The 11,660-nt window shown below is 45.2% G+C and overlaps 5 protein-coding genes across 5 annotated transcripts; 3 read left to right on the forward strand and 2 right to left on the reverse strand.

Annotated features, from left to right (window-relative positions):
- Nucleotides 1-288: 288 nt before the first annotated feature.
- On the forward strand, nucleotides 289-750 carry N7469_011075 (beta-glucosidase; the record flags this gene model as incomplete). Its single annotated transcript, XM_056649980.1, has 1 exon — nucleotides 289-750. The coding sequence occupies one exon, from the start codon at nucleotides 289-291 to the stop codon at nucleotides 748-750; it is 462 nt and encodes a 153-aa protein (XP_056497111.1).
- Nucleotides 751-2,119: 1,369 nt separating this feature from the next.
- On the forward strand, nucleotides 2,120-3,777 carry N7469_011076 (MFS transporter; the record flags this gene model as incomplete). Its single annotated transcript, XM_056649981.1, has 2 exons — nucleotides 2,120-2,379; nucleotides 2,442-3,777. The coding sequence occupies 2 exons, from the start codon at nucleotides 2,120-2,122 to the stop codon at nucleotides 3,775-3,777; spliced, it is 1,596 nt and encodes a 531-aa protein (XP_056497112.1).
- A 945-nt stretch (nucleotides 3,778-4,722) lies between these two features.
- N7469_011077 (cytosine permease) lies at nucleotides 4,723-6,383 on the forward strand (the record flags this gene model as incomplete). Its single annotated transcript, XM_056649982.1, has 3 exons — nucleotides 4,723-4,938; nucleotides 4,996-5,212; nucleotides 5,278-6,383. The coding sequence occupies 3 exons, from the start codon at nucleotides 4,723-4,725 to the stop codon at nucleotides 6,381-6,383; spliced, it is 1,539 nt and encodes a 512-aa protein (XP_056497113.1).
- A 252-nt stretch (nucleotides 6,384-6,635) lies between these two features.
- On the reverse strand, nucleotides 6,636-8,483 carry N7469_011078 (MFS transporter; the record flags this gene model as incomplete). Its single annotated transcript, XM_056649983.1, has 5 exons — nucleotides 6,636-6,882; nucleotides 6,933-7,064; nucleotides 7,128-7,609; nucleotides 7,632-8,118; nucleotides 8,185-8,483. 5 exons carry the CDS (start codon nucleotides 8,481-8,483, stop codon nucleotides 6,636-6,638), a joined length of 1,647 nt encoding a protein of 548 aa, XP_056497114.1.
- Nucleotides 8,484-9,709: 1,226 nt separating this feature from the next.
- Nucleotides 9,710-11,082, reverse strand: N7469_011079 (Pyridoxal phosphate-dependent transferase major region subdomain 1; the record flags this gene model as incomplete). Its single annotated transcript, XM_056649984.1, has 2 exons — nucleotides 9,710-10,917; nucleotides 10,992-11,082. 2 exons carry the CDS (start codon nucleotides 11,080-11,082, stop codon nucleotides 9,710-9,712), a joined length of 1,299 nt encoding a protein of 432 aa, XP_056497115.1.
- Nucleotides 11,083-11,660: the final 578 nt, after the last annotated feature.

Raw genomic sequence — 11,660 nt, forward strand, 5'->3', positions numbered from 1 at the left:
TGACGCTGATCATATTTAGTTTTTCCCAGGCCAGTCTGGAGGCCGGGCTATATCTGATGTATTATTTGGAGTCATATCTCCCGGTGGTCGAGTCCCCATCAGTGTTCCATACAATGTTGGATCATTGCCAGCCTTTTACAAGTATGTCCACCAGACTCCAGTTACATTTACTCTTTTCTCATCCATCAAGCTATAAACCATCCGTTGCTCGAGACTATACAGATACCCCTTATAAATCAATTGTAGGTTTGCTCTCGAGGATACAAATCGAGACCCTCCTTCACCAATATGCAGCCTACCATGGATATAGCTCACGTTCAGCAGTATCCCTTCGGTCACGGGCTATCGTATACCAACTTTTCTACGTCCGAATTTCACGTTTCGGCAATTAGTGGGATGCCCGAACATCACACATCCGAGTTCAATGGAAAGTCGATCATAACATTTTCTGTTAAGATCAGGAATACTGGCAAACTCGCAGGTAGTTATGTTGCCCAAGTCTACCTTCTCGGCCGCATATCATCGACTGTGCGACCGGTCAAACAACTCGTAGCATTCCAGCGAGTCAATCTATCTCCTGGTGAGATTACAACAGTGGAAATGGCTCTTGATGTTTCCCGATATATGATGATCCTTGATCGAGAATACAACTGGATTGTTGAACCTGGAGAATATACATTTGCCTTGTTGGAAAACGGAGGCAGTGAGACAGATACATCGAGAAACATCACACTGAAATGTGTCACTTAGGCTGTTAGGCATAGTTCCGAGTACATATTAGTACCCATTGACTGTTCTCAACATTCAATGCTCTCGAATCTATTCAATCACTGGGATGTATGCCATTGGTCTATGTGCCTCGCCAAGTGGATGGCTTCAAAGACAGCTTAGCCTTGAGTTGAAAAAAAAAATGCACATGTATCACACTGGTGTATATTAATGTTTATTCTCCTATATACTAGTCACATGTGCTCTAGTTCTATCCAGAATGATCTCGATTCGCGCTCCAGAACGACTGGTGCCTACCTTGAGCTAAGTCATGGAATTGGATGCAGCCTTTCAGGAGGAGTTATGCATTCAAGATATACCGTCAGTCACAACTTTTAGTAGAATTAAACTCAATCTTGTAATGTAACGCACCTGATGTTTTCTGGAAAATTGTTAGAACAATAAAAATTGACACATTTAGGCAAACACACGACTGTAGACATCCACTCAAACCTGAATTTGATGAGTCTGACCAGGCCCACCAGGGCAGAGCCAGTAATGGTCTGTAGGAAGCACTTGATGGAGATACTCGGCTATCCCTAGCACAAACTAGCCGACAATTCCCCAATCTTCTCCATACCCCCACGGTACGCAATCTTGGAGCAAAAACAAGAAGAAAAAAACAACAAAAAAAAACGGGGTGTCTGTGCCGAGTGGAGTCAACAGCGCAAACTCGGCCGCAAATCTTGATTCGCACTCCAAGGAGCGTCTCAACAAAAAAGTAGACATTATCATAATTTGCTGCCATACACTCCGTACCTGGATCTATAAATGAACATAAATCCTAACAGTTGAGATCTTAGCGAACTTTATACTCCAGTCTTGAACTGCATTTCCTTGTTAACTTCAAAGTATCTTGAATTAGCCCTGAACACGGCAATGGTGGCTACAGTACATACAGTACATACATCTGGAACAAAGACTTGTCGCGATATAATTACTGGAGATAGAGAAAGGAATTACACAACCAGAATCGGTTGAATGTGTCCATGTTGGACAGTACCGTAAAAGAATTAGTAATTGCATCACCTACGTTATGGGGATGTGATGAGCGAGTGGATCTCATCCAGACCAAGCATTTCGCCTTATTGCTTGGTATCGGCAGGCCGACCCCGCCGAGAGTTTCGAGCTGGTGGCGACCCGGTGAACTTCGGGGTCAAATTATTATGGAGAAGGGGAGGATTCCGAGAGGCCGGGGTTTCGGGGTTGGTCTTTTAAATCTCATGCGATTCCCCCAGTTTTTGAAAAAGCAGGGTTAAAAAGAAAAGCAAACAAGAAGTCCCCCCCTACCCCCCTTTGACTGTGGGCGTCGTCCTTTTTTCACCCTCGATTTCCTCCATCTGTTGGAGTCATGGCGTCACCCGAGATCAAACCTCAGAACGACGGACTTCAAGATGCTGAAAAAAATTCAGGAAAAAATTCAGACTCTTTCCGTGAATCCTCTTTGATACTATCCGAAGAGCAGGCTCTGGCAAAGGCTAGAAGCAGCCCAGATGATGCCCTGCCTATTATTGTGACCTATGCCTTCAACGATCCTGATAACCCTCGTCACTGGGGAAAAGCGCGCAAGTGGTTCATAACCATAACTGTGAGCATGCTCAACGTCTTCACGTATGTTTCTCGACTTTCTGGCTCAGTATTTGGTTTATGATTGCTGACCTCCATCTTTTTAGAACTTGGTGTGCTGGAGGAATCTCATCTGGAGCCACAGGGATACAGGAAGAATTTGGTGTCTCGCAAGAGGTTACCACTCTTTGCTTGTCCTTATACGTACTTGGATATGCTATTGGACCGGTTTTACTTGCGCCGTTGTCGGAATACTTTGGACGACAACCTGTCTACGTTGTGTCGTGGTTTTTTCTCTTCATTTTTCAACTCCCCCTGGCCTTAGCACCGAATATCGGAACGATCCTGGTCTGCCGATTCCTCGCTGGATGTGCAGGCGGTGCTCCCTTGACCAATACGGGCGGAAGTATCAGTGATCTCTGGGAACGCAATGAAAGTGGTGGCCCCATGGCTGTCTATGGTTTGAGTAGCACTTTCGGTCCTCCCATGGCTCTAGTCATCACCGGTTATATTGGATTAAATGCTGGATGGCGAATGATCTTCTGGGTTCTCATGGCCATGACCGGAGGTGTCTGGATTGTACTGGTGCTCGCAATCCCCGAAACTCGACACACGACTATCCTTTATAAGAAGGCGAAAAGAGTGTGCAAACAGATGCGCAAGGAGAATCTGCGATCGGCTGAGTCTACCGAAGATCTTCATGCGAGCGATCGTAAAGGCTTACATGAGCTTTTCGCAATCACTCTCACTCGTCCATTCCGTTTTCTCTTTTCCGAGCCTATCACAGCATTCTCAGCTATCTATAATGGTTTCCTGTACGGACTGGTTTATCTGTTCAATGAAGCTATCCCACTGGTATTCGGTGCTCCCAAAGGGCACCCCTTTAATACTGGCCAGCAAGGGCTGGCATTCCTGGGAATGGCCATTGGCCCAATCATAGCATTCGCGCTCTATCCACTTCAAGAGCGGTATTATTTACGAGCTGTTGCAGCAAATGGAGGCAAGGGTGTCCCTGAGGCTCGTATGTGGATGGCCCGCATGGGAGCTATTTTAATCCCGATCAGTCTCTTCTGGTTTGGATGGACGAGCTACCGCTCCGTGCATTGGATTGTTCCGATCATCGCATCGTCCTTCTTTGGCGCGGGCATCTATATTGTCATTTTGAGTATCCTCAACTATGTTGTGGACAGCTACCAGACCTACTCGGCGTCTGCTCTTGCTGGTGTGATTTTGATCCGCAATGTGGTCGGTGCTGGATTCCCTCTTTTCGCCACGCAAATGTATGAGAAGCTGGATTATGAATGGGCTTCCAGTCTTCTTGGGTTTATTTCCATCTTGCTGGTCCCAATCCCATTCATTTTCTTCTATAAAGGCGAAGCCATTCGGCTGCGAAGTCCTTGGGCTCGAGAACATTTTAACTCTGATGAGGACTCTCCCCATTGATGGCATTGTGCGAACGCGAAAAGTTATAAATTCTGGCATATGTTGATATTTGATGTTGTACTGTGCGAAGATATCTAGTCAATCTATAATTGTGTAACATAAGTTTGAGACAACCTGCTGACCGCTTTCCATCTTCCTCTCATCCCAATAGACATACCGCCTTCTGTTTATAGTATTCTGTGCCGGCTCTTAATATGGTAGAAAGAACGGCAGAAAGAAGCAGAGGTTCAAACTAATGTCACTGCACTGTAGAAGGCCGCGATTGGAAAGCAGGTTGAATGAGAATATCTTCAGTCTAGGCAATATTCAAGGCTCATTAGTCTCATTCGAATTATGTGAGCGATTTACCCCACAAAAGTTTAAAACATCCTTTCAGATACCCTCATCACCGTTACATCTCATTTGCGGAGTACATACCTGCGCATCTGCTGGACCTTCTTAGTCCGTAAATTTTAATATGTCCTTAGCATGAGAGTTTCGGGGCTCCCCGTAAAATAGCGGAGACGCCGGGTGGACCAAGCAAAATTGGCATGGCCATAAACCTTGAGACAAATAGAGGAAAACTCAATAGCGCAATCTTTCTGGAGCAGCCATGGAGTCAACGTGCTTCTCTGTTTAGACTGTGTCCGTAATTTTCATGGAAAAGAACGGTGAGGGGATTGAAATGGACTTGGGCCAAGAATGGGAAAGAATACAGTTAGTATGAGGGTCTTTTCTGATGCAAAATCGCTTTTCGAAAATGACTATAGGTATTGGAACTCGTTCAGTCGCCATCGCAGAAAATGGGGGGGATTCAATAACTACCAGAAAGGTGCATCGGAGACTCCCGTGCGACAATCCACTTTTAGAGCCATGGAAAAAATTGAATGATAAAAGGGTTCTTCCCTCGAATGTTAAGTCCATCTCCGCGTTTCTTTGTGAGACACTGAGCCCATTTCTGGACCAATGGATCGTGACGTGGAAAAACATGCTGAGCCAACTCAACCGTCGCTATTGAATCCTGATCATGGGGCTGTCCCGGGGTCGAGCTTCGAGCATGGCGATTCTATATACGCAAAACTTCAACGTCTGGGAGGAAAGATAAAAGTAGAGCAGCGAGGAATCGAAAGGGTCCCGGAGAATGAACGGACAGATCACTCTTACTGGAATATTGGATCAATGGTATTCCTATCCTGACCACCATGTGAGGTGTCTCTAACTCGTTCCAAAACAACCCAGTGGCTCGCTGCAAACATGGTCGTCCCATCATTCACAATCGGAGTACTAGGCAATCCACTCTTTGGGTTGGGCTTCATTGACTCTGCTCTAATCATATTCTTCTTCAATTTCATATCAGTCCTTACGGTTTGTTTCTTTTCTACCTTTGGCGCCGCCTTTGGATTACGGCAGATGGTATTGTCGCGTTTCTGGTTCGGATGGTGGGGAGTCAAACTAAGTATGCTCAGACAATACTAAAATTTCGTCAACTGAGCGTTTTGATGAGCTGACTTGTGAATCTAGTTGCCTTGTTCAACGTCCTCGCATGCATTGGATGGGCCTCTGCCAACATCATTGTAGGCGCCCAGCTCATTAATGCTGTGAACCCAAATGTCCCAGGCTTTGCTGGAATCCTGATAATTGCATTTTGTACTCTTTTGATTGTGTTCTTCGGCTACAGGGTTGTTCACACGTATGAATACTGGAGCTGGATTCCAACATTTATTGTCTTCTTGGTAGTACTTGGCGTGCTTTGCCACTCTGGTGATTTTGTCAATACTCCAATGAGGACTGGCTATATTGAGCTAGGCGCAGCACTCTCATACGGATCTACGGTATTTGGATTCGGTACAGGCTATACCAGTTATGCTGCCGATTATACCGTCTATCAACCAAGTGACCGACCACGACGCAAGGTGTTCTTGGCCACATGGCTAGGGATATTCCCAACATTACTCTTCACCGAATTGCTGGGTGCAGCCCTTGCAACCTGCATGGCCCTAAATGGTGGTGAAAACGATTATCAAAAAGGCTACAACGATAATGGAGTAGGCGGCTTGCTAGGCGCACTGTTATTTCCCCGGGTGGGAGGCTTTGGCAAATTCTGTGTTGTTATATTGGCGTTGTCAATTATCGCCAATAACTGCCCCAATATATACTCCGTATCACTAACACTCATGGTCATGGGCCGCTGGACTCGGCACGTTCCTCGGTTTGTTTGGACTATAATTGCAACGGCAATCTACATTGCAATCGCAATCCCTGGTTATAGCCAATTTGAAGCGGTATTGGAAAATTTCATGCATTTTATTGGATATTGGCTAGCCATATACGAAGGTATCTCGCTAACGGAACATGTTGTTTTCCGTCGCGGATTTTCAGGCTACCAACCGGAAGACTATGACAACCGCGATAGATTACCGCCAGGAATTGCTGCCCTGCTTGCATTCTGTTGTGGAGTCGTAGGGATGGTGACAGGAATGAGCCAATCATGGTATGTTGGACCAATTGCTAAAACAGCTGGATTATCCCCTACCGGAGGCGATGTCGGGTTTGAGCTTGGGTTCGCTTTCGCTGCCTTATCATATGCAATTATGAGAGCTGTTGAGAAATGGTTCTTCAAACGATAATTCATTCTACGAGTCTCAACATTCAATCGTACGATGGTGGATTCTGAAACGACGAATATGAACTTGAAGCAAAGAAAAATACCATTAGGATCTAAGTCCACAGAGTAAGATCGGCCAAACACTATTGGATGGCACATAGTATGCACCATCTTCGTGATCCAAGCAATTATCGACCTTTTTGATAGATGAGTCAAACTACATGTGAGAAAAGTGATAGTATTTGTATCAATCAATTAATTCGTTGTTTCAATTCTATACATCAATTTGCTTCGGATTTCTATCATGCACTGGCGAGCAAGCTAACTTGCTCTTTGCCCGTAGCCAAGGCCCATAGACCTTAAATAATACAGGAATGGGTATCATGACAACAGCGATGCACCCCAACAAGGTTCCAGCCCATTGGATTCCCAGATTCTGCATTAATTGACGGGAAAATAATGGAAATGTGCATCCAATAGCAGATCGCATAATGGTATTCGCAGCAATCGTAGAAGCAGCGCTGAAGAACAGTCAGTGAGTAATCTTTATTCAGGATAAACGAGGACATACAGAGCTGGGTAACAATCGACAATGTAATTGAAACATTGCAGGAAGATTAAGAAAATGCCCGACCCAAGGAAAACCCCGGAGATGATGGGCACCATCCAATGGATCGAGGATGTGAACCCGGTCCAACCAAACCTGTAGGTCATATTTAGCCGAGAAATCCTCATTATTGTTTTAGAGAACAATGCTATCTCTTACCAAAACATTCCGATGGCGAAGATCACTGCTCCAAGTATAGCCGGCGGGAGACGCCACTCAGGCACTGGCCTGTCTCCATTCGAATGAAGCTTCTGCGCATAAGAGCGTTGGAGAAAAAGCATGAGAACCCCGCCGAGAAGTTCTCCAATGATCAGTCCGACGAAGGCCAAACCACCGACACCCATATTCATCTGATAAACACCCTGGAAGACCACTGGATATGCGCCAAGAAGTGCGTAAATCAGTCCATAGATAAATGAAATGTATAGTGATATGAGAAAAAGTATGGGCTCTGTGACCAACATTACAATCGGCCTTGTAAAGTTGGTGCATATAAGAGCTGCAAAATCAATTTCAACCTCCTCTTGCTTTGCATGAATAGCCCAATTCCGAGTTTGTCTACGCAAGGTAGCTGCTTTTTGAACTAGAATGACCGGCGCGTATGTCTCGTCAAGACAAAGCAGTGCCACCACAGAACCCCCCTAGAATCATAATGGCTGAAACCCACATCGTCCAGCGCCATCCTAGGGTGCTCATTGCGATAAAACCGCCCACGAATGGTGCTGCAAAAGGCCCAATGAATACTGCCATGCAGAAAATAGACATTATCATACCCCTCTGGACGTGTGAGTACATGTCCGCAAAGACAGCGGGTACAACAGATATTGGGCTCGCAGCAAATAGTCCCGCAAAGAACCGACATATCATGATAGTCTGTAAGTCCTTGGCGGCAGCACAAGCCACGGTAAAAATGCCGCAGCCAAACAGGCCTATTAATAGCGGTGCACGTCTCCCGATAAGTTCAGAGCCAGGTGCCCAGATCGTTGGACCGGCGGCAAAACCGAGGACATAAAGAGTTACACCAAGTGAGCCAACCACATGATTTGTATGGAATTCTTGTATGACTTCGGGAATCGCGGCGGAGAAGACAGCACTGGCAAAGGAACAAGCGAAAGTATTATAACAGAGAATGGCTACCAGGAAAAGCCTTCTGATGGTTAGAGATACATATTACATGGGCATAATGATTATAGGGTATTCTGATTTTCTCGCGTACCTTTTGTAATTGGGCCAATTAAGGGGCAATTTAGGATCATCGACTCCGTCGAATTCAACCGTATAAGCTTCAGAGTCTGGAAGAAGAGGTGGATGTTCCTTCCCAGCACCCATTGGCAACCATCTTTCTCTGGCAGTAGGACCAGCCACGGAGCCAACGGTTGTTTTTTGCTGTAATCGATATGTGTTGATCCGGGTGAGTTCGAGGTCGTCTAGCCCAATTGTATCATTGGAGCTCTCGCTCTTTGAATCATTGTCGTCCTCAAGACTTGGCGTGTCATGATCGTGTCTTGGCTCCATGAATATTACTTCAACGCTAGAAAGACTTTTGAATTGGATACCCCCACAGCATTCTACAAGATCATTCAAAATAAGTGGGAAAATGCCATGATATAGATTTCGGGTCGATACCAGGACCCATCCAAAATTTCTTCTTTATTCCATCATATGCTCTTAGTGAATCCGCTTTTTCCACCACGAATGGATCTCGTTTAATAAAAAAGAGGCGAATTGTAGACGATAAGAGACTGAAAAGATCCATACTTTTCCGCTGTGGCTGATATATAACTGCAAATTCGACTTTGTTTCCCCACTTTTTCCCCTTTCGACGCTGCGAAACCCTCGGCCTGACCCGAATCAGCCACAACGGTTGGGATCGGAAATGTGGCTAAGAAAACCTGCCGAAAGCAGCCGAGCCTAGCCGCTATCAAGAATGTTTCAGGCGAACAACCGATAAGCTGATAAGAAGTTAGTTGTTGGATATACAACATCAAACCCTAAGAAAAATCTGATTATTTACAATATCGACATTGATAACTATAGTACTCAATTGGCCTGGATCATGCAGCTCGGCGTCAAATCCCGAGGACGTGCTTTCAACATGGTCCAATACTAGTGAGGTCTCTAGGCCTTGCTTTGAACATATATATTTGCCCCATGAAAAAATTTCAGTAGTGGTTACTTGACATTGGCGAGCAAACTTTGCTCTTGAAGAGCATACCACGCTGATGGTGTATCTAGTGATCACCTAGATGGAGCCTCTTAGATAGCAAGCCAAGTACAAGTATGGCGCTTGATAGACGCAATCGGTGCAATCGAAGTCTTGTCAAAAGAAGTACCCTTTTCCACTGCTTAGACCATCAGCCTTGCGATTCTAGATGAGCAAAACTGTAGTCAAATCGTTCAAATTCTCTGCCGTCTAATATTATGGGATCACAGCCATGATGTAGAGTAGCTACACAAGTATATATTATACCGAGATATTGGATATACAATATAATACAGAAAGACTGTGATAATCCAGGCTAGGGTAGTATCGGAAACGCATAGTACTGGAATGTAGTTAATCTCGACTTGAAAACAATGATCCAAGCAATGAAGACACTGGTTCTTCTGGTAAAAACAGTGATTCTTCTAACATCACTTGTATACTGCACCGATTACGGCTATTGAGTGCCGTATAGAAGGCTGAGACTCCTTTTGCTAGAATGCTTTCAAATCCCAACCCTCCCCGACCACAAGCAGAATCAATCCTGTAGTCTGGCACAAAGCTCTTTAAGCCTCCAACCGGCCCATTCAAAATCACTGTCCTCAAGATAAATTTGGCCACTTAGACGGACCCACCAAGACCCCTGAAAAGCAAATACAGGCATGAAGGTTTTGTACTCTTTAATCATCGTCTTCTGCATCCAATCAGTCACAGTAGCACCGGGAAAGTCACCACTCATGATACGACTTCCTTCACCAGAAGTTGGCTGCCTCAATGGAAGAAGTACATTGACCATAAAACATTCAGTCAAAGTGTGTGCATCATTGTCGAGAACTGAAGTCCCCAAGATTTCAGCAACCCTTCGGCCGCCTTTTCGAGCTAGTCCAATGCAGTATTCTCTAATCTGGTCTTCTCCACCGCAGATAGACTTGCGCCAGCTAATTGCTTCGGCAACTGTCAAAAAAGCCAGATTATCAGCTGTACCTACAAACTCAAAGTTCGACACAAAAGATTGCTGGTTCTTTTCTAACGTAGATACCCATGGAACAAAGCCATGACTTGTCGGTAGAGTGCTTCGCATCATGGCTTGGTGACGTTTTGGAACATATAGAATAGCACATGAACGAGGCGTGAGTAGCCATTTATGACAGTTCGTCACGAAGAAATCAGGGGATAGCGTGGCAAGGTTGAGCTCAATCTGCCCGATGCCATGTGCTCCATCAATCAAACTTAGCACACCCTCTGCATGACACAGGGCCGTGAGCTGCTCAAATGGAAGCTTCATAGCAGGATTGGAAGTTATGGTATCAAAGATTGCTATGCGAGGACGACGATTCTGTTTCCGAGAAGCTTCAATTGCTCGTCGAAATCCAGAGATGATAGCGGCGTCTTCAAGCGGATATGTGAGACGTATTTCCCTCCCATGTACCTTCCCCTGGCTAGCTTCACAAAGGTAATGAACGGTCTTTCCACATGCTCCATAGATGACATCGAGATAAAGGATTTCGTCTAGACCATCAGGGTTCCAGATAATATTGCGTAGCACAGTATTGACCCCAGTTGTGGCGTTCGCGACGAAAACAAGATCCGATAAAGGAGAATTAAGGAGTGTGCTCGCTGCGCTCCTTGACTCGTTCAATAACAATGGGAATTCGTATTTGATGAATGGACAGGGAGCAGATTCACACTCCTCGCGAAGCCGATCTGCCAAAGCGCGAATTGCCTTAGGAGATGCACCGAATGAGCCTAGAGAAGCGTCAGGGAGATTTGCTGAGATAACGCACACACCGCTTCTGAAAAGAACATCGAATTCAACTCACCATGGTTGAGATTTCTGTAACCATCCTGGAATGAAAAGTGCTTTTTCATTTCATGCCCGAAGGGCGTTAGATTTTCATTCGAGCCGGACATTTTTTGGGGGCACAACAGCAATCACCATGGGATTCATTGAATGCCAGATCAAAGTAATGAACAGAACTAGCAAAATAATATAAGGGAGCTTGAATCCCGAAGATTTGAAATCTCTGAAAGCCCATCAGCAGCCTTAGATTAATGCATTGTCCACTCAAACCGAGTCCTAACGGAATACCACCACACGATACTACATTTAAAGGATTTGAGGAGGCTCGGACCCTTTAGTGGAGGTCGGACATCCTTGCGATGACTGCCGATCATATAGATAGTCCGGTAATACTCTATTTGTAGGCAATGGAAACGCACAAAGGCCGTTGCATGAGCTTCTAGTGGATGCACTAATCCGAGAGTGGTAAGCCATCGGATTTATTTTCTGGAACTTCCCCAACTTCACCCCACATGGAATACCGGTCCGTGCATGGATATAGATAACGAGGAAATTCACAAGTTGAAATCGATGAAATTATCTTTAACCATCTCTTTCGAGTGTATGCTTCACAATGTCAGCTCACAATGACGAAAGGCCTCGAAAAGATGTGGAATGTGGTAGTACCAGGGATCTCGATCTTGATAAA

This window comes from Penicillium citrinum (genome assembly GCF_028827155.1).
Source record: "Penicillium citrinum strain IBT 23319 chromosome Unknown utg000009l:1.0-4274883.0:1.0-4276374.0, whole genome shotgun sequence".
Taxonomy (NCBI): Eukaryota; Fungi; Ascomycota; class Eurotiomycetes; order Eurotiales; family Aspergillaceae; genus Penicillium; species Penicillium citrinum.